This window comes from Barbus barbus, assembly GCF_936440315.1.
Source record: "Barbus barbus genome assembly, chromosome: 38".
Taxonomy (NCBI): Eukaryota; Metazoa; Chordata; class Actinopteri; order Cypriniformes; family Cyprinidae; genus Barbus; species Barbus barbus.
The window spans coordinates 8,915,733-8,938,827 of NC_136716.1; the positions used below are offsets into that span (position 1 = coordinate 8,915,733).

Below are 23,095 nucleotides of genomic sequence, written 5' to 3' on the forward strand. Positions count from 1 at the left end.
TGAAAACCTTATCCCACGATGTTTTTGCACAATTTTGGACACAGAAGGCCACCAAATGGGAATTAAATATTCCATGGAGGGATTTATAAAATATCTTAAAATGAATACGGTGGGTAACTCGAAGCGAGGGTTTACAGATCACAATGCAAGCGGGAGAAGTCTCACGATCGCGGATGACAACATGCAGGATCAACACTGTTCATGTATCGCAGGGTACGATTAAATTAATGTACATTTAACCAGTTTAATATGGAAAGGCACTGAAATGTTATGAAATGCAAATTTTGAACTGAAATGCAATTTGAACTGAAATGCAAATTTTGAACTGTTACCGTCTGGTCGACGCTACAGAGCTCTGTGCACCAGAACGACCAGACACAGGAATAGTTTCTTCCCTCAGTCAATACATCTCATGAACACTCAATAATAAACGTGGAACACACAACTAATACATTATCCATTCACCACACTTATTTTATTTTTTATTTTTCTCATTTCTAATTTGCACATACAACAATAACGTTCTGCTTGAGCAAATGAAAATTGTAACTTAGTGTATGACAAGCAGAAAATTAACGTTTTTGTCTTCATTTGTATTGGAGTTGAATACTTGGGAACATTTTGCTCTGTTTTATCAGGAAATGTAATAAAATAAATTATATTGCCCATCCTCTCAAGATACCTGGAATCAGTGTTACAAGTACCCCAGGCACATCGTTTTTCCATTTTTGAAGTATAAACCCCATCAAAACGATGCGAGCTTCGCATCTTCCAATGTTTCTCTATGGCGCTGAAACCTAAAGATGTCAGAGTTCCGCTCCCAGTGCAACTGATACTCGACTGCCATTGGCTAGACTGCGTTCGAGGGGAGGGGCTTACCGATTGGTCTGGATCCGGACCCAGGGGGAATTGACCTGAGTCCGGACTTTGATATTGTATGGAGTAAGATCTTCTCAATATTCTCTCTTTTTCTTATCCATGCTATTCATTGCTTCCTGGTAATATGCTATGTCTAAGTGCCACAAAGTCATAGGGTGCATCTGAATATGCATACTTCACTATTATCAAGTAGGTGAAAAATATTATGTGAAAAGAAGAGTATGTTTGAATCCATAGTAATCATACCACAGCTGGCAGTTAATCAGAACAGCAAGTTAATGGCATGCAAACAGCTTTGTTCTTCACAAAAAACAAAAACAAACAAAAAAACAACTTAAAGCAGCTGCTTTTTTGCTGCTTGCATGCAAACATAGATGCAAGCTGGGCTGCCAATACGGAGGGACAATAAACCCAAGTGAGTTTGAAAATAGACCCAACGCTGCAAGGGGTCTGTGTAACTGCAACATCCCCTGTGTAAAAACCTAATTTATGTATCAGACTAAATATTTAATATTCTCTTTCTGAATATCAGCACTCCTGGACAATTAAACTATAGGACCAGAACTACTTCTTGGATAATTGACTAATAACTGCTGCCATGCCAACATACGACACTGCAAAGAAACACACTAAACACTTAACTAGCCCTGAGCTCTTACCTTTAACCGCTGCATTCAACATGGGTCTTGCAGACCATGAAACTAATTATTATGATGAAAAGAGAGAAAGACAGCATGAGGAGAGAAAAGACACGGAATGAAAATGAACTTAAAATAATTAAAAAATGACTAACAGGACAAAAAAAAAAAACAAACAAAAAAAAACAAGACAGAAGGTAAATGTACTGAGAAAAAGGGAAAAACAAGTAAAGGTGCAGTAAGTAACTTTCTTGTACTCCTATCAATTCTGCCCCAAATCTCATTATTGGTTCACATAGCACTCATGAGCACTGTATTTATTTCAGCATCTGTATTAAGTAATAGTTCCCAGCATTCACATAAGCAGCATGGCACTGAATAACAGAAGCACAGGTGCAAGTAAAGTTTCAGTCATTCATCACAGAAACTAAACGAAACCTGCACTAGGAATAAATTTATCACCACACTCTAATATAATTTATAACTAATGGCAGCTATAGAAAGAAATAATAAATGTGGTAAATCAAGCAATCAACTTCAACACTGAAAAAAGGTTATTGAACACTTATTTTTACACGAATTAAATATAGCTTTAAAGTAAATTTTCCAAGATGCATGATTTACAAAAAAAAAAAAAAAAAATCACTAACCTTTTCTGTTTAAAGATATTCTACAAAATTTTACACAAATTCCAAACAATACAATTCTAAAACTGCTAAAAATATATGATTTAAACCGATTTAAAGCTCAAATAATAACAGAAGTGTTTATAAATGATAAGCTTCACAAGCTGGCCCCATTTACATCTGGTAATCAACATTACACCACAAATTATATCAGTTGAGTTTAACCTGAATTCTGAATATTCTTTTAATGACAAGTTTTAGTTACCATTTAAAAACTAAATCAGCCTTTTAAACTAAAACATCACAGTAATGTTTAAAAACACCTTGATCAGTTAAGAAAAACAAACTGAACATTTAAATACAAATAAAAAATTATAAACATTAAATAAATATTTAAAAATTAAATAAAAAGAAAAATATTTTTAAATAAATATAAAGTCAAACGTCAAGCTACTTGCTTAGGCAAGTGCAAAAAAAATTAAAAGAAACTAATGTGATCAAGGAAAATAGAAACTTATAGGGTAAAATTCAGCTTGTTCTTGATTTAAAAAAAAAATTGTGGTGGTGGCCAGCTCAAATTTTCTAAGTGGCTTTCTGATCCTCTGATATTTGCACCAAACATTGCCCCTCTCCTAACATTCACCAAATGTTTGTACAGAACCTAAACAATTGATTTAGACCTTTTGAGTTGATAAAGTTATCTTGGCTTGTTGGTAGAAATGAAGTTACAATGCCTTCAAAGAAATCGAAACAATTAAGCAAAAAACATTTTACACAGTATTTTAAATGTGAATGTTAGTTAGAAGTATATCCAATTACAAGATGCTGGCACATGTCTTAGATAAAGTATTTAAACAATAAGAAACTGCAATCTTTCACTTTGTGTGACGCTGCATCCACACTGGCATCTGTATAAAGTTGAGCTAAACAAAGTTACTTAGTGCACCTTTAAATGAGCTACAGCTAAAGAATCAATGAAAATTGTGAATGTGTTCTTCAAAGGTTCTCTTTAAAAGTTACTGTGACTATGATACTAAACCTCAGATGAGCTCTAAATACCTCTTGGAACACCAGCTGTGGCCATCATGCCATCTGTGACACTATTGGTCAGTTTGTGTTCAGAGAATGAAGCATTTCTGGTTCTTGCTGGCGTCTGGAAGACAAAAAGAATGAACAAACTTCTGAAAGGGTTTGTGGGCCACTGAAATCTAGCATTTATGACTATTTATATAACAATTAGTTACATAACAGTTGTGATATGTTCTGCTGAAGGCACTGAATTTAAACTGTATTCTAAATCCAATATGGTATATGACAAATTTATCATTGTAGTATAAAGATGGGTTCACACATTCATGTATGAGATGAACACTAATGTTTGAATCAGAATTGTTTGAATTCAGAATGGCAAGAAATGTATTTGTCCATATACTGTTTATGAGAAACGTTGCTAAAAACACTTGACAACAGTATCCCACAAAAGACAAATCGCATGTGCTTCAACATCTTCACTCTCTTTGGTGGTCACTCCATCATGTTGCTACTAATTTTTAAGTTCACAAATGGCCGCTTTTGTTCATGTGGCCACAAATGGCTTAATCTAATAAAAAATGAATTGCTTTAGCACTGAAAAAAAAAACCACACTGCATGTGTTTACATCCCTTATGTCAGTCATTGCGATAAAGTATAAAAATACACTTACAGCTGCACTAGCACTGGTGTTCAACAGGAAATTGGCGGTGTGCGCTGCCACTGGAGGCTGATTAGGGATTGTCCGATGACCCAGTGCCATGCCAACAATAGCAGTCATGTGAGTCTCCGTGCCGAAGACATGGATGGGAATTCCAGTAGTCTTTCCTGTTGCAATGAAAAGGGAACCAGAACAACAGAAGGATCTACAAATATGATATTATTTGTGTGTGAATGGACATTAATGAGTATATAATACATCTTTACTTTTCTGATCTGTTTTGAGGCTGATACAGAAAAACAGACATGTAAGACAGGCAAGTTTGTTTGCTGTTAGTGGTATAAAGCCGCTTATCGTTATCAATATCTGTCCTAAATCCACATAATTGGATCAAATAGACGGAAATTAATATACTAATTACAGCCTAAGGCCCAGATTTACTAAATATATAAGCGCAGATGGGAGTGGAAAGTTCTGTGTTTGATTTACTGACAATGCACAAATTAATGAATACAGATGCAGCTAGCTCATTTTCACAATGACGCAGTCTTCCAAGAGCAGCGCAAATGAGCAACTATGGGTTAAGACATACTTTTTGGGGTGCTAAATAAAAACACAAATACCAGTAAATTGACTACTGTAAACCTATGTAGCTGCAAAAATAACTGTTAACAAAAATGCTGTTAAAAAAGCAAAAATCATCTGTTAAAAGCAGTAATTCTGGCCCTAAACCTCCTTGGACATCACTTTCCATCATGTTCTCAGTTTTTAATGAAGTACCTGTACTAAATAACATTTGTTGAATTAATTTACAGGCTTTTGAAGTGCAATAATCACATGAGACTGCATCACAATTCCTGTTTTTTCGTCCCCAAATAATTAAGAATTGTGTTGTACCTTTTAAGATATTTAAGTTATGACATTAAATTCGATAAAACTAAATTTAAGACATAGGCCTTTTTAAGGACCCACAGGGACCCTGCACAAATGATTGTCCCTTAAACATCTACCCTCTGAGCAGTCAGTATATATTTCTTTTAGTTGACAGACGGTTATATGATTATACTAAATATTATACATATAAGCTTCTATAACTAATTATGCATATTTCCCTTTGAGTTAATCAGTAATTTTCCACCACGTATGAATGCGTTTGAACAGAAAAAATCTCATTTTGGACAATGTTAACAGCAGGTGTAAACACCACCCTTGATAAGCTGTTCTTGCTTACCAACTTCTCCCATCACTCTCAGCCCTTCCTGGTAGTTTGGACCTCCACGTCGAACAAAGATAGTAACCTCATGTTCTTTTAGGGGTCCCTGGTAGTCTTTGATAGCTCTCACAATGCCCTGATGAGTGTGATGAAAGATTATGAAAAGAACAACTTAACTTGATTTAGCAATGATGAATATCAAGACAGAAGAGCCATTGTACCTTGAACGTAGCAGCTACATTAGTGAAGTTAGCAATACTGCCGCCAATGATCAACACCTTTCCTGAAGAGGCAAAATTAAAGTTATTTTTTACTTAAAAAAAAAAAAAAAAAGTTCAAGTTCACCTTTATTTATAAAGCGCATTTAAAAACAACAACAGTGTTGTGATAAAGTGCAGTACAATTTGTAACCATTATTTTGCAATATAAAAAGCAAAACTAACTCATAAAATAAAGATAAAACCTGCAGATAAACCATAAACAACTATGAAACCCCTATATTCACAGGCAACACCATAGGCTAAAGATAATAAATGAGTCTTCAAATCTAGAATTAAATGTGTCCAAAATGGGAGAGGATCTCACAACAACTGGAAGCGTACTCCACCGTTTAGGAGCCGCAACAGCAAAGGCTTGGCCATGCTTTAAGCGGGACCGCGGAACAGAAAGAAGCAATCGGTTACATGAACGGAGAGATCTTTGATACAGAATATGATTGAAGGAGATCAGCAATATTCTGTGGTGCTAGCCAATGCACAACTTTATAAGCAAACAGCAAAACATTAAAATCAACTCTGTATCTAAACTGGTAGCCAATGTAAGGAAGTGAGAACAGGAATGACATGTTCTCTCTTCCTAGTTCTCGTCAAAAGTCTAGTTGTCGCATTTTGTACCAATTGCAAACGATGTATAGAGGAATGAGATAGACCTAAATATAATGAATTGACAAGAAGATAAAATTGTGTATCCTCAGCATAACCATGATAAGAGACATCAAATTTCTGAAAAATAGAGCCATAGGAATCATGTATACAAAAAAAGCAGAGGACTCAAAATGGAGCTTTGTGGGATACCACATGTGATCAATGTTGAGGATGAGTTGTGCTTGCCAATACTAACTGAGAATGTTCGACCTTTGAGATATGAGGAGAACCAACTTAACACAACCCCCTGAATACCAACCACTTTCTCCAGGCGATTTAATAAAATGGAGGGATCTACTATGTCAAATGCTGTGCTGAGATCTAAAAGAATTAAGATGACCCCGTCTCCGGAATCCAAGGAGCACAGGATATCATGTGTTACTTTTAGAACAGCAGTCTCAGTACTATGAAAAGCCCTAAATCCTGATTGAAATTGATCAAGTATGTTACAGTCAGTCAGATAACAAGAAATCTGTAAATAAATGACCTTTTCCAGAATTTTGGATAGAACCGGCCTATAATTATTAAAGATGTCAGGGTCCAAATTAGTTTTTTTTCCGGAGAGTCTGCAACACAGCATGTTTGAAACTTGTGTGAACCACTCTGCTGATCAGAGAACTATGGTAAACGTACCTATTAAGCTCACCAAAATCTACATTGAGACATTTTTAGTGCACAAGATATTGGTTTCAGTACAAAAAGTTAAAATAAAATATTAATCTCACATACAAAAATAATTAATTTCAATTTAAATGACAAAAACATTTCAATTAAGATTCATAATTCATAATGAAGTGTCATTAAAGCACATTGCAACATCTATACTAGTCCACGTTCAGCTAAGTAACACATTAAAAAATCTAATAAAACAAACCAATAAAATTTAATTAATGGGGATGAACAGAAACTAGCCTCATTATGAAGCCTCTTGTTACATGGATGTAAACTTATCTATAGTCTCTAATGGCTGGAATAAACTACATTATTTTTGCCCCAATTTTCCCCAGACTTACAGTCTGGAGAAGTTGATGCTCGTTGCCAAAGGTCAGAGCCAGTCTGCAGATTTGAGTTGACAGATTTTAACTTAACTTAAAGTGACAACCATCAGTTAATATGTAAAGTCTGTTTATGAAGTACATAGGGAAGGAAAGTGGTGTGTGGCCAAGTATGGTGACCCATACTCAGAATTTGTGCTCTGCATTTAACCCATCAAAGTGTACAAACAGTAGTGAACATACACCCGGAGCAGTGGGCAGCCATTGCTGCGGCGCCCGGGGAGCAGTTAGGGGTTCGGTGCCTTGCTCAAGGGTCTCACCTCAGTCGTGGTATTGAAGGTGGAGAGAGTGTTGGTTATTCACTCCCCCCACCTACAATCCCTGCCGGACCTGAGACTCAAACCCACGACCTTCAGGTTACAAGTCCAACTCTCTATCCATTAGGCCACGATTGCCCCGTCTATTTACATAGACGTTCAATGTGAAAGAGCTTAAAGAGAGCACACTGAGCTTAATTGGAGCAGCAACTATTTTTTATAAATTTCATGTAATATTTATTAAAATGACAGGATTTTTGCTAAATAGTCTAGGTCATGTATTAAGTTCATACATATTTTAATATGAACAACTATTATTAACTATCTATAAAATTATATTTTTTCTTATTAATGTCACACTGAAGTTGTGTGATTTTTCATAGTAGTGTACCCACAGACCAGCAATAAACTGTCAATTTATAATATTATGGATGTAAAAGTACAAGCCAGTAATGCCTGTGAAGTAATATGTTAGTGTAGCACACAATCTTATACAGCTAGCCAGCTAACTGTGTTCTGTATCTTTTTGATCTAATGTAATTATTTCCCACATCCAAGTTCCAGGATATAATATGCAAAAGTCTGAACATTAATCTCTTAATTTTACAATAAGTAGTGAAACTTACCCAAAATAAAGGCTTAAACATCTAAAAAAAAAAAAACACACATTTAAGGGACCCCTCTTTTGGTGAAAGTTTTTAGACAGCTTTCAAAATGGCTGCCAGTCACACATGGGCCGTTTCTCAATACCAAGTACGCAAAGTTTGGACTTGCGTCCTCGGTAGTTCGTACTTCGCAAGACACAAGTCCGGTAATTCTGCAAATGGAACAGCAGCGTACTTGATAACATCAGTCAGCTCGCCTTAGTTACACTGTATTATAATACGATGAAATACGATATCAAACACCATTGCCTCTTTTTGTTTTCATGTAAGCATATTAATAGCCGCAAAAATGTATTTCAGGGAACGTACATACATTACAGTGAAACAATTATATCAAACAGCATTGCCTCTTTTCGGTTTCATTTAAAATATTAATAGCCACAAAAATGTGGTTCATGCAACGGTTACACACATTGCAAAAAAAACGAAATGATTTCAAACACTAATGCCTTTTCGTTTCCTTCAAAATATAAAGCACAACCCTCTTTTCGTATTCATTCAAAAAATATAAAACAGTGGTTTAGGTAATATGTGCACATATACTCTGATTATCTTCACTGTATGTGTAATAAAATGAAATATGACAAGCACAACTCTGCCTTTTTGTTAAATGTCAGTTTTAATGAACAATAACAGCCATTATAAAAGTATAAGTATAAAGTATAATAAGGGTGCTTTCAAGAGACTTGTAATAGGAAATAAAGACAAAAGCAAACAATTCATTACGTATGCAACGTTAACAAAGTCAGCGCTGTATTACGATTAATAAATAAATAAATAAATAATTTATGAAACATAACTTTGGAAATTACCTGGAAGAAATAATATATTCATGAGACCAAAGATTGCCTGTTAGATTTACCCAAAATTTATTTTATCTCATGTTTAACCACTACAGAGACATCAGAGCCAAATGTCAGAAGGATTAGCCACTGTGAGGCTGCTCTCGGCGGATACATGAGCACTGAGCACCTGGTTATCACGTGGAGCTCACGTCTTCGAAATCGGCGAAAAAAATGTTCAAATAGGCGCTATCTTTATAAATAAACCGCAGATTTGAGTTTTAAACAACTACATTCTCGCCTGAAATACGCTTAGAACGGCATTTCATGACACAATAACATTAATATTTTGAAAATTTTTCCATTAATGCTCGCTGATTGGTGTGAAATGCATTCTGGGATACCGCGCCACCTTAAGTTCGCACAAGTCACCTCTTGATGCATCCTTGATAAAAGGGGCGGAGCAAGGACACATCCGGGAATTTGAACTGTACTTCGCTAGATGTGAACTTTGAATTGGAACAGTACTTGGGCGACTACTGATGACGCAGACAAGAACGCATATTGAGAAACGGCCCTGGACAAGCATATCTTAGTGTGCAATGATCTGATTGACTTGACATCACAGGAGGTTTATAGTAACAAACATATCAATTGGTTAAGACATCAAGTAGGATAATAAATAATTTTTTCTTTTTAAAATCTGATCTCAAAAATGGAAGTGTGCTTAATGGGTATGTAAGCTTAATGGGTGCGTTTACCCTATTTATAATGGCCAGTATAATGGGGGCAACAGAATTAAAAGTATTTATAAGAAAACGTGACAGAACAACATCCATAGGAGAATTTGTAGCTTTCAATGAAGAAACTATATCTTGCAGCTGGATAAGCAAGACAGAGTCAAAACTAAAAGAACTAGAAAGCAACAAGGATTCAGAACAAAACACAACTGGTGGCGATATTTATGCTCTAAAATCCGGAATTTTATTTAAAAAAAAAATTCAAGGAAGTTTTCAAATATTTCAGATGTTTCAGTAGCGCAGCCTACTGTAGGAAATTTTCAAAATTTTGTCTTAACCAGCTGCGACAATAGCAACACTATTTTGTGTTTTGTTGATTGATAGGTTTCTGTCTTGGTGAGAGCACCACTGAAATCATATAGGACTGAAATGCCATTTATTATATATTATTTTTTCCATTTCTGTTATTACTATATTTTTCACACTAATAATTCATGACTTAAAAAGCACGCTATTCTGTCACACACTCACCATCAATGTGTTTCTCACGGGTCATTAGGGAGAGGATAGTCTTGGCATAGTCGTACGTCTGCTGCTCGCTCGGAGCACCAGAGTATTCCCCGTAGTTGGCCAGTTCATCAACTCCACCCAGATCACAGATGGTATCACTAAACAATCAAGGACAACACTTTATAATAAGGTCTCATTTGGTAGCATCAGTTAATTCATTAGCTAAATTAAATAATAACAATATAAATAAGTAATGCATTTTTAAACCATTTACCGATCTTTGTTAATGCCAGTTAATAAAAATACAATTGTTCTTAGTTCACTTTAGTTCACAATGTAATGTTAAAGGACACATTCTATTTAAAAAATTTATTATTAAATGTAAAGATTAATAAATTCCTTATTGCTGCACACAATGATCACATATACAGCCCTGTTATAAAATATCCCTGATCAAGTATTATAAAACAGACAAAGAACATCCAGATGTCTTTTTTTACATTTTGTACTGAACCAGGAGAAAAGTAACGAACTTATTTATTAGAAGGAACCAACAGTAAAGAAGTCATTTTTGTATCTACATCAATGGCACCTGTCCCCATCACCTAAAATGTAGGTAGATTATGGGTTGTAGTACTAGCTTAACTTATATAATTAATATAATATACAGCACTATTGGCAGAGGTCTAGTATTCTTGTGTAATTCGGTCTAAGGGTAGCACTCTACTGTTGATTGATGGGCTCTAAATACACACGTGCATACAAACATCTTAGAATTGCCTTAATGTAGCATTTATTGTTTTTGAATGTTGATTAACTATAGAATGTAGTTATAGCACTTGCATTTCATTGCTCTTTTGTTGATTTTGATTGCTTCCATTGTCCTAATTTTTAAGTCGCTTTGGATAGAAGAGTCATAAATTACTAAATGTAAAGGTTGAAGAAGACTGCTTAAGCAAATTGTTTTAAAAAAAGACTCTTTAAAATAGTCTAGAAATTCAGAAAAAAAAAAATTGTTTCAGAATGCTAAACACATTTAAGAGTTATCATTTACATTTACATTTATTCATTTAGCTGACGCTTTTATCCAAAGCGACTTACAATTGCTATATATGTCAGAGGTCGCACGCCTCTGGAGCAACTAGGGGTTAAGTGTCTTGCTCAGGGACACATTGGTGTCTCACAGTGGATTCGAACCCGGGTCTCTCACACCAAAGGCATGTGTCTTATCCACTGTGCCATCACCACCCCTAGGATTAGGATTTAGGATTAATTCAGTTTATATAAAGGTCTATGTTTTCTAGTGGATGAAAATTTTGACAAGCCTTTGCCCCACCTGGCTCTACAGATGAGCCACAGCTCATATTTATGCCCTTGGTTGATCTAATATCTAACTGAGGGCTAAGATGTTTGCAGCACAACCTGTACACCACTGATGCACCGCCACCAGCCACCATGGTCCAGATGCGTCCTCTGGGATTCAGTAGGGTGAGTTTCAGACTGGCGCCACTCTTAGCATCAAGATCTGCTATGTATGCTTCCTGTACACAAAACAGAAACAAAGCAATTCTGAGCCAGAGAACATATGCTCTCGGATATGTGTGTGTAATGGCATGACGTTTGTATACTACACCTCAGGATAAGCTTCTCTGCCAAATGGAGGAGGAAACTCCATATCACCCCACTTGGGCTTGCAGATATAGTCAGCAGTAGCATCAATTTTGGCTGCCATATCCAAGATGTACACTCCTTCCTTAGTGACCACTGCATATATGAACACAGAAAATAACACATGATTGGTGTTGATTACCAAGATTACCATCCTGTTTGTTTTTTTAGCACCAGTTTAGATTTTTCTCCTGTAAGTACTCACTTTTCTATTTTATTCAGTACCGGTTTATAAGATTTAGGGCCAGATTTACTAAACAGGGTAAATTAGAGAGCGCAATCCCATCAATACCCTGATGGGGTATTGGAAAATGATCCAATACCCTATCCCTGATGGGATGGGACCCTGATGCAGCAACATCGCCTCAGCAGGGGATTACAGAGGAGGAGTGAGGTAAGATGCGGTGTGTATGTGCTGTGCTAACCGACAGGGACAGGTTACTTTGTCACAATTCTATAGGATTTCATCCCATCTGTTTTACCACTTACAAATGGAAAACCATTAAGTCTGACCACCTAAAAAAGAAACAACACAGGTCTGCTCAATTTGCCTCATGATATGAAGTATCATTCATGTCCACAGCACAAATACTGCACATCTGACCAACGGTATGAAGTCTGGTCCACATTACAGCTTATTGTAGCCAAGAAATATCAAGTTACCAAGCACAGTTTGTTGTCGTTTTGAGGTGTTTTTCTATGAAAACCATTATGGTTAAACAAAAACAAAAAAATTTACAAGTAATTATGTAATATGGTTCAGGTCAGCGAGCAGACTCAAAGTCACACACCAAATATTAATTAGAACTTTAAGTATGAGTAAATATTAATGTTCATGCTTGCCTTAAACACCTTTAATTCAAATAACAGGACTGAGAAAGAAGAAAGCACATACCCAGTGGATTGATCTCTAGATATGTGAAGTAAAGATCATCATACAAATTGAAGAGACCCACTATGAAGCTTGCCAGCACTCTGCAAAAAACAATAAGTTATTTATGTTAAAGACACCATTAATTGATGAAAATTTTTTCAGTGTTATTTTCCTGCTAAATAGGGTTGGGCAAAATATATTGATTGTTCTATACGTTGATTTGATCATTGATTCTCAAAAGCCAAGAACTTATATTTTACTGTATTTACACAAAAACTAGTATACAATACTATCCATTACCTGAAACATTACAACAAAACACTAGTATATCTAAGAACAATTGTCTTCATTGAGTTGTGCAGATGTAATATTTGTAATATTACAATTATGTTGTTGTTACTGTGAACATACATTTAGATATGCACCCCATGTTAGTCCCAGAATACATTGTTATTCATTACTGATGTAATTATTCATTTCTGCATTATTATTTGTTCTTAAACGGTTACGTAACCACACAGTAAAGCATTTAAAGTCACCTGAAAACTCTGGTCTCTGAACCAATGTATAAAAACACTGCAGGTGAAGCCACTGAAACGGTTTAAGTGGCCATTCTGTGATTCCTAATCACCATAGGGCATCAGGGACTGACAGCTAATACCTTGACTAAAAATGACCTAGAGTATGTGCAGCGCATCAGCTAGACTTAATTTAATGAAATGTGTGGAATTCCCCGTATGGCAGTGCAGTGGCTTTACTGTTATAATCTCATGAGCAATCCAGTTCTTTATAACAAATCAGTGGTCAACAGCCTAAAACGCATCAAGCAGGGCAAGCCGCAAAATGTCAGTGCATCTCAAAAATATATATTGTTTCTGAAGTTTTACTGCAGTTTTACTTTTCTACAGTTTCTCCTCTACTAAAAAATAAATAAATAAACATGTTAACAATGGTTAATTGAACTATATAAAAGACTGTAATTAATACAGCAACTGGCTGTGACACACTCTTCGTACTGCAGTTTATGGTGCTGTTGTAGCATAATATTTTAGTGAAATGTAATATTTTAGTCAGAATTACTGCTCTCTGTCTATTTGATGTGCATGCAACCCCCCGAGGCGAAGGATCAAGAAACACAGCAGGAAACGCACTGGGATTCGAGATAGACTCAGGAAAAGGGCTCACAGTCCTCCTCTTCCGCGCATTCTGCTCGCAAATGTCCAATCCTTGGAGAATAAGATGGATGATCTTAGAGCAAGGATTAGTTTCCAACGGGACATAAGGGACTGTAACATCCTTTGTTTGTCAGAAACGTGGCTTTTGTCCTCAGTCCCGGACACTGCTGTAATGCCAAGTGATAACTTCATTTTTTTCGGACGGACAGAACAGCAGAGGCCGGTAAATGGGGTGGAGGAGTGTGTTTCATGATTAACAAGAAATGGTGTGATCCCAGGAATATCTCCATTCTGTCGCATTCCTGCTCGTCTCATCTGGAACATCTTTCCATTATTTGGGAGTTTTCATCGATCATAGTTACTGCTGTGTACATTCCACCACAGGCAGACACAGCAGTAAGCAAACGCAGTAAGGGCCGCCAAACACAGATGCAGAGAGAGAATTGAGTCTCATTTCCAGCTCAATGACTCTCGACGGATGTGGCAGGGACTGAGGACCATCAGTGCCTCCGGAAACAAATCCTCCGCGGAGGTGAGAGCAGATCCGTTGCTGGCCGATGAGTTAAACATCTTCTACGGCCGCTTCGATTCAGCGCGTCAGGAAGCAGCAGGCAGAGCAGCGATGATCCTGTAACCACCGTGTCAGAGGATGAGGTTCGGAGGGCGCTAAAGAAAGTGAACGTGAAAGTGAACGTCAGGAAAGCAGCCGGACCTGATGGGATAACCGGCTGATCAGCCTGATCAGCTCGCTGGTTTGTTCACTTCTATCTTTAATGAGTCCCTTGCTACCTCCGTGGTTCCCACCTCATTTAAAAAATCAGTCATAATCCCTGTGCCTAAGAACAATAAACCCTCTTGCCTGAATGACTATCGCCCAATTGCCCTCACTTCTATAGTCATGAAGGTTTTTGAGAGACTTGTAAAGAGCCACATTTGCTCCTCCATACCTGACACTTTGGACCCTCTTCAGTTTGCCTATCGCCCAAACAGATCTACGGACGATGCCATCTCTCTCGTCCTCCACTCTTCCCTCACACACTTGGACAGCAACAATGGGAATTATGTAAGGCTGCTATTCATTGCCTATAGCTCAGCTTTCAACACTATAGTCCCCATCAAGCTGGCATCTAAACTCACAGACCTCGGCCTAAACCCCTCACTCTGTGACTGGATTCAAGACTTCCTCACCGGCAGATCTCAAGTGGTGAAAGTTGGCCAGTTCACCTCAAACTCCATCACCCTGAATGTAGGAGCCCCACAGGGCTGTGTCCTGAGTCCCCTGCTCTACTCTCTCTACACGCATGACTGCGTGTCCTCTCACAGCTCCACATCTATCATCAAATTCGCTGATGATACTGTGGTTCTAGGCCTCATCTCCAACAACGATGAGACCGCATACTTGGATGAGGTAGAGAGACTCACATCATGGTGCCAGGACAACTGTCTCTCTCTGAACGTAAGTAAAAGAGCTGATCATGGACTTTAGGAAGAGAAAGCAGCAGCCCTACACTCCTCTTATGATCAGTGGGACCCCTGTGGAGAGGGTGAGTAGCTTCAAGTACCTCGGTGTAAACATCTCCGAGAACCTGACTTGGGACTACACACATCCAAACACAGGTTAAGAAAGCCAGGCAAAGACTGTACCATCTGCGACAGCTGAGGAAATTCAGGGTCTCACCAGCAATCCTGAAAACTTTCTATTCAGGGACCATAGAAAGTGTATTGACTCTCACTGAGTGCATCTCAGTGTGGTAATGGAAACAGCTCCAATCAGGACTGCAAAGCACTACAGAGAGCTGTGCGCTGCTCTCCCCTCTCTGCAGGACATCTACCTCAAACGCTGCAAAATTAGAGCTGCCAATATCATCAAGGACTCAAATCACCCTATATTATATTTCTCATAGTTATAATGTATTATAAGTTTCATATCTTGCCACTTTATGACAAGATATGAAATCACTATCACTTTACTTAAAGCAGAAAAAGACCACTTATAAGTAATAAGTATAAGTAATTATAAGTAACTTATAAGTTTTTTTTTTTTTTCTCAAACAGCCATAAGATCAGATCAGATGAATGTGTACACATTTGCTTTGAACATTTTTTTTTTTTATTATATAATATCAGTTTGATTATGTTGATGGCACCCTTTAGACAGCTGTTGATAAGTATAGCAAGACGCCGCAAAATCTATCTAGAGCCGTAAACTTATCTAGAGCCGTAACTAACAATTATTTAGGTAATCAAGTAATCTGATTATTTTGACAATTGAGCAATCTGATATTTTTTTGTAATATAAATAGACCTAAGTGAAAAGCAGGCTTTAGTATGACTACATATTAAACTAACGATGAGACAATAATAATTGGTTTGAATAAAGTATCAAAAACCAAGTAATCACATGGTTTTATTGAACAACACTGTTAAAATACATAAAGTAATATGCCTATACTACATAATAACCAACATTAATTATTATAAGCTTATAACAAATACCTGCAGAGGGCGCCAGCGGCGTTTCACTTTACAGCGTGATTCAATGACGTTTAAATCCATATAATTTTTATATTTGGCCACATGCAAACTCAGAGCGAGGGTTTGAACTTTTATTTTGAAATCGTGATGTAACAAATCACATATAGAAACATGTTGATGTTGATAAGATAACTGTTGTGAATCGGGCTAAAGTAAGCTGATTGTTTTGAACACTGGCTGGTTATGTACTTGCTCAAATATTGCTTTTGGATAATTTTTAACCAAAAAAAGTTACGGACAACAGCTTTAAATATGTAGTAGAAAACCCATGAAAATGTATGTTATTTAAAAAAATCAACATTGTTTTTGGACTATGGGGGGGCGCCATTATTTTATGTGCTCAGTACATTCTGCGTCAATGACGTCAAATGGTTGCGCTCAGTGAGCTACTGGTGCTTCTTTCTATAGTATTTGGCTTTTTACCGCAACACAAATCAGAATACACAACTCAGAAAATAAAATACTGATACGATACCACATTGTGTGGCTTTTGGTTGTAATTTTCAGTCGAAGGGCAACAAGAAAAGCGATCTAAGACTTCAATGCTTTCCTAGCGATAAGAGGAGAAAAGAATGGGAAGATGCCTGTGGACAAATAAAACTTCCTAAAGACCTGCTTCTTTTTCTCTCCACTTTAGCTCTGATGCCTTTGAGTCTTTTAGTAGACCACAGCTACTGAAAGAGCTTACAAACGGTTAAGACAAGAAACGCTAGATCCCATCTGTTCGTATGTAAACATGCCGACACTAATTATGACGCGCGGCCGCTAAATGAGTTTCTCAGCGCGGATTTCCCTCGATATCCAGGGCGCTTAGATTCCTTGTGGGGAAAAATCGATGGTACAGCGTTTGGTTTAAACCTATACTTATATCCATCGCCACCTGTAAGCTCTTTCAGTAGCTGTGGTCATCATATCAGTATTTTATTTTCCAAGTTGTCTATTCCGAGTTGTGTTGTGGTAAAAATAGCAACAGGTAGTGGCAGTAGCTCACCAAGTGCAACCATTTTACGTCATCATAATAATGGCACCCCCCATAGTCCAAAATATGTATAAAACGATGTGATTTTTTAAAATAACAAATCTTTAATGGGTTTTCTACTACATATTTCAGTAAGAGACATCATTTACGTTATAATAAGCCATACAAGTCTTAATACCCAGGGATCCCTTTAAAGCTCAAAGGATTTTCTTTACTTTCAGAACATGCCATCACCAAAAGACTTTGAAATGTGTATGTCTGCAAAAAGTCCAAAAGTAAACTAAAATAAAGTTTTAAATTAACAGATGTGAAACAAAAATAAATGAAACTGATCAGCATACTTACTCTTTCTTCTCATCTGTAACATGTATAAGTAACTGTTGTGTAACCATGTCTTCTGTGAGTTTCTCGTCTATTCCCACCAAAAGTATCTGGGCTTTGATGTCCACGTCTCCAACGTCTACCCCACCTTCATGATGGAACAGCACATGACTGCCTTCCCGGTTGGCGTATACACATACATAAAACTCCTCTTCCTGTGAGAGAGGTAAATTACATGCTCAAATAAAGGGGAAAGGGGAAGGGAAGTGGTGTGTGGCCAAGTATGGTGACCCATACTCAGAATTTGTGCTCTGCATTTAACCCATCCAAGTGTACACACAGTAGTGAACATACACCCGGAGCAGTGGGCAGCCATTTATGCTGCGGCGCCCGGGGAGCAGTTGGGGGGTTTAGTGCCTTGCTCAAGGGTCTCACCTCAGTTGTGGTATTGAAGGTGGAGAGAGTGTTGGTTATTAACTCCCCCCACCTACAATCCCTGCTGGACCTGAGACTCGAACCCACGACCTTCAGGTTTCAAGTCCAACTGTCTATCCATTAGGCCCCGACTGCCCCAAAGACATGTCAAATCAAGCAAATTTCTGAAAATTCTCTTTCTAAAGAAAGATATACATAAGTGATGAAAGCCAAACAATTAAATGTCATTCATGAATACTGGGTAATCCATTATTTTATAAAGCAACATCAGACAACTTTCATAAAGTTTTGATTTGACAAAACTCCAGGTTGGCAAAACTTCTTAGAAGTCGCAGAATCATTATTTTACACAGCTGTGTATAGGCCATTTCATAATGCTATTCATTGGTTTGAGAAGTGATGTCTTTGTTCCTGGAACATTTACAGCTAACTCATTCAAAAAAATGAGACGCTCCAATCATAGCGACTCAGTAACATTAACATGACACATACACTGTTGCAGTGAGGAGAATTGGCTGGATGTGCACAGCACTAACAATATGTAGCACAGAGAGTTTTTGCCAAGTGATAAGGTAGAATCTAGTTGGCTAATAAAGAAGTATTATTATTTTTTTGTCTCTGCTGGATTTAAAAGTAAACAATGGATCATTATTACATTCTAATAAATGATGCTACAAAAGCTGTATGCTTGCAGTTTTAACAACTATCAATGATTAATTATAAAGGAAGCAATTCTAACATTTCTGATTAAATAAGAATAAAAATAATAGGTGGGCAACTATGGCCCTCTACACTGTCCAACAAAGTTCAGCTCCAACCCTGATCAAACACGCCTGAACAAACTAATCAGTTCAGTTTGATCAGGACTGGAGCTAAATTCTGCAGGACAGAGTTGCCCAGCTCTGATCTAAACTATAATATGCTTTTACAGCCTCTTGGTTAGATACATTCAGTGGTAATGGTACAAATCTGGATAAGTCACTTGAGGTAAACATTTGATTCCCTATGAAAAACATTATTGCCCTATTCAAAGATTCTGTAAGGACACTTCAGTGTTTCTTTTCAATTTTTCCATGTATTGTATTTGTTCTGTTTTAAGGGGGATTCACTGCACAACTTTTAAAAACTAAAAAGATTTGATTTGTTGTTTTTTTAAGGAATAAAAAGCTACACACTGCACCTGTTAGGGTTAAAAGAACTGTCGCTGCCAAACATATTACATTGCAGAAACATATTAAACACTGGAAAAATGACTCAAAATGATTCCTAAAATCCAACTTTTTTGGCCAGGCAGTGATAAACATAAATGAAGGAAAGGAACGGTGTGTAATGACCCACAAAAAGACACTGATAAAGATCAAATTGAACCACATTTGTAATACCTGTAAGTGAGGCACAAATGGCTCAATGAGGAAGTTCTTTAATATCCCTTTCGCATTCCCAATCTGAGGAACAGAAAAAAAAAAACACTTTCCATCAAACAAGTCCTTAGAATCATGTCACTGCCTAGTTATTCTGTTTTATTTAAATTCCTAGGAGCCACAATATAAATTTTAATATTTGGCTTACCAATACATTTTTTTCTTTTCAATAATATGAAGTAACAAAAGCAGGACAGGTCAGTGCAGAACAGTAATACTGGCTAATTAGTTTATTTAAATGCATTTCATTAAAATATCTGGATTAAATTGTCCGAGATTACAGTGTGTTATTTGTGTTCATTGGAAAAGGCAGATGTATTGATACGACTGGCCGGCAGCAGGGCAACAAAGTAATGACATGATCAAAAAGGTTTTCGCTGATTATAGAGAATCTCTGAACCTTTGTAAGATCAAGGTAATTGCATGATTCAGTTTTTTTTTTTCGGTGTCAAAAGTTTTAATGTAAAGAGCAATTAATTTAATTTTACCTGCAAAGTGGCTCTGCTGCATGGATTAAATCTATTTAAATGTCTGCCAGAAAAAGTCACATCACATTTGTTTAAAGCATGTTTCAGTGTTTTGTAGATACAGTGGAATAAACTGTAAGGTACCTGCTTGTAACATAAAAGCTAGGTATAGTGAAATTATATAATTAATAAACTTGAATAGCAAATAACACTCAGTCCAAGTATATACAAATATAAAATATAAAGCCTACTGTGATTTCTGTCATCAGATGTGAATTCAGCCATTCCTGAACACCCTCAAGGTTCAGGTCAACTGCCACCAATCCCAGCTTCCCCCTGCGTTTGATCAGCTGATCTGGCTTCACAACCAGCCTCTGCATGGAGGGACAGACAAATATATTACACTGAAAACAATGTAGTTTTATGGAACAGGAAACCAAGACATATTCTCACTTCTGTAAGCAGCCACGGGTGGTCCTGCGTAAGGCGGTCCCAGTCGGTCTCTGCAGTGACGGTGGCACAGCAGAAACGGTTTTGCACGGCTGCTGTGGTGCAGATGTATTTGTACAGGAATTCTTTTCCTGCCTGCTCAGAAATGGCCTTAGCAGACATCACGGCCGATAATACTGCCTACAGAAAGACAAGAAAATATTTAGTGCTTCTACACAAACTTGAAACAAAGCTGAAAACTGCAAATCCACTGATTTCAATTAGAATGACATGATTTCATTAGCGTCACTCATGATTGTAAAGTCTGTGAGACTGTTGGCTGTGACATTTGCCTTAAGCACCTTAAGCATTTCTATACGAAAAACATTGCCTGTGTTATCTCAGTATCAGAGTATGTGATTCTGAGTCAACTAGCTTGGAGAGAAAATAAAAATAAAGCAGGCCAGACTGAAAAAGCTATTTAAAAAAAGTATGTGACCCAGATGCTTAAAAGATAAACTCTCCATCAAACTGAATAAACTGGGCATTGTGGCTTAAACACACAATGATACAATTTCAATATGGGTCAAGTTTGAATTTCTCGAGAAGAATTTAGTATAACAGCGGTTTTCACTGAACACTTCATAACCAAACTGCACAAAACTCTATCACAGGGGGAAAGGGAAAGGGGAAAGGGAAGTGGTGTGTGGCCAAGTATGGTGACCCATACTCAGAATATGTGCTCTACATTTAACCCATCCAAGTGTACACACAGTAGTGAACATACACCCGGAGCAGTGGGCAGCCAATGCTGCGGCACCCGGGGAGCAGTTGGGGGTTCGGCCCTTGCTCAAGGGTCTCACCTCAGTCATGGTATTGAGGGTGTTGGTTATTCACTCCCCCCACCTACAATCCCTGCCGGACCCGAGACTCAAACCCACGACCTTCGGGTTACAAGTCCAACTCTCTATCCATTATGCCCTTATCACAGTACTACCAATTGGAAAATACCGTGGCATCACTGGTACTTTGAGGCTTAGGCATGGCGATACTACCATAGCACTGGCATACAGTGCAACTCTAGAGGAGACAAAACATCTTTTGTCAAAAAAAGATTTGGGGACAATGGTTTAGAAGTTGAATACTCTAAAGGACTTTAGTAGTAATGGCCTTTTTCTTATAATAACTTCATGCACTGGGCTGGAAAAGAGGGTTTTGGAAAAGCTTATTGAGAATGATTAAATTGGTATTACTACCAATTACTGGAATTTTGGTATCACGGCTACACTAGTGCATTGTGTGATCAAAATGTCTTATTTGTTGTAAGGGGCCTTATCCAATGTGAAGGATAAAATCCTTTTTTTTTTATTGTGAAGGGTTTGGAATTTGTTTTCTCCTTCACAATAAAAAACTTCATTCAAAAACTGCATGTTGTGTTTACTTGTGTTATCTTTGATTAATATTTAAATTTGTTTGATGATCTGAAACATTAAAGTGAGACAAACATGCAAAAAAAATTAAAAATCAGGTAGGGGGCCAACACTTTTTCACACCACTGTATACAGGCTGATTAAACCGAACACCAAACCTAATCACATGACACTGAAAATATTATTCAATTATCAAGTGTGTGGTAAAAGCACACAAACATGATTAACAGGTTTACAGTATTAAGTGATGTGTATTATAAAAATATATAAGATTTTATAACGTGATTGACAGCACAAACAAAGACACAAACAGTAGCCATAAAATGACACTCCGCTAATCAGTCCCACCATGGATGCCGTTTTTATTTTTAATCAAATTGACTTGTTTTGTGCCAGTAATCTCCCAAAATTTTGGGGAATTTTGTTTTCAATAATTAGTACATTTGCCATATTATGTATGACACTAGATGCACAATAGTCATACATGACAGAAAAAAAGATGCAGAAAGCTTGTTTTTTTATGCATAACCAAGATCTGACACACAATTTAAAAAATCCTTATTTTTGCTACATAGGCAACATACTATCACAGGTGTCTAAGCTGGAGTCTGCTCGATATTTTTCAAATGCCTCAAGGACCCTGTCATTATAACAATGCAGACACAATGTAAATAAGAGATTCACTGTGCAGTGTAGACAGCTTCATTTATTACAACAGAACTTGTGGTGATGAACTGAAATTTTAGAAGGGAGTAACAGCTTTTTAGAGATTATGAAGGGAGTGCTCTTTGCATGCTTTCTAGGATATACAGGTGCATCTCAAAATATTTGAATATCGTGAAAAAAAAGTGAAACTTTCTTATATTCTAGATTCAATACATGTAAAGTAAAACATTGCAAAAGGTTTTTTTTTATTTTGATAATTAGAGCTTACACCTCATTTTCAACTTTTGAAATGTTTTACTTTACATGTAATACATCTAGAAAATATGAAAGTTTCACTTTTTGAAATAAGTTACAAAAAAATTACTTTCATGATTTTCACATTTTTTGAGATGCACCTGTACATCATCCATTCTGAATTTGAATAAAAGTTGTTTTTCCATAGTTCGCTGACAAGCTACACAATATCACGTTCAAAATCAAATGTGATTCATCTGCGATTATGAACGCGATGTTGCATAGCTTGTCAGTGAACTACAGCTCTGTGTCGTAAATGCCACTCCATCTGAAAGCATATGAAGGAGATTTACTACTAATCACAGAACCGGCTTTACTGACTACAGTAGATGCGCATGATCATCGTATTCGATTATTTGCACAGCCCTACTTCAATAACATGTAAATAGAAATACAGGAATGACTCAAAGCAGCTGCCTATT

At 37.0% G+C, this 23,095-nt stretch overlaps 1 protein-coding gene across 4 annotated transcripts in view; it reads right to left on the reverse strand.

Moving 5' to 3' along the window:
- aclyb (ATP citrate lyase b) overlaps nt 1–23,095 on the reverse strand; it is a 64,739-nt gene that overhangs the window by 35,075 nt on the left and 6,569 nt on the right. For 2 of the 4 annotated variants that reach the window (XR_013783110.1, XM_079397500.1), the window contains exons 2-14: nt 20,308–20,484; nt 20,106–20,228; nt 19,349–19,411; nt 17,556–17,746; nt 12,543–12,622; nt 11,613–11,743; nt 11,402–11,520; nt 10,001–10,137; nt 5,269–5,330; nt 5,066–5,183; nt 3,847–4,001; nt 3,203–3,296; nt 1,539–1,580 (exon numbers count right to left, since the gene is read on the reverse strand). Coding sequence is in view for 2 of the 4 variants with exons in the window: in XM_079397500.1 (XP_079253626.1) it covers nt 1,539–1,580; nt 3,203–3,296; nt 3,847–4,001; nt 5,066–5,183; nt 5,269–5,330; nt 10,001–10,137; nt 11,402–11,520; nt 11,613–11,743; nt 12,543–12,622; nt 17,556–17,746; nt 19,349–19,411; nt 20,106–20,228; nt 20,308–20,466 (1,474 nt within the window). In the remaining 2 variants the exon portion in view is untranslated. The remainder of the gene's footprint in view (nt 1–1,538; nt 1,581–3,202; nt 3,297–3,846; nt 4,002–5,065; nt 5,184–5,268; nt 5,331–10,000; nt 10,138–11,401; nt 11,521–11,612; nt 11,744–12,542; nt 12,623–17,555; nt 17,747–19,348; nt 19,412–20,105; nt 20,229–20,307; nt 20,485–23,095) is intronic. The other 2 variants (XR_013783109.1, XM_079397501.1) reach the window with 1 other exon arrangement.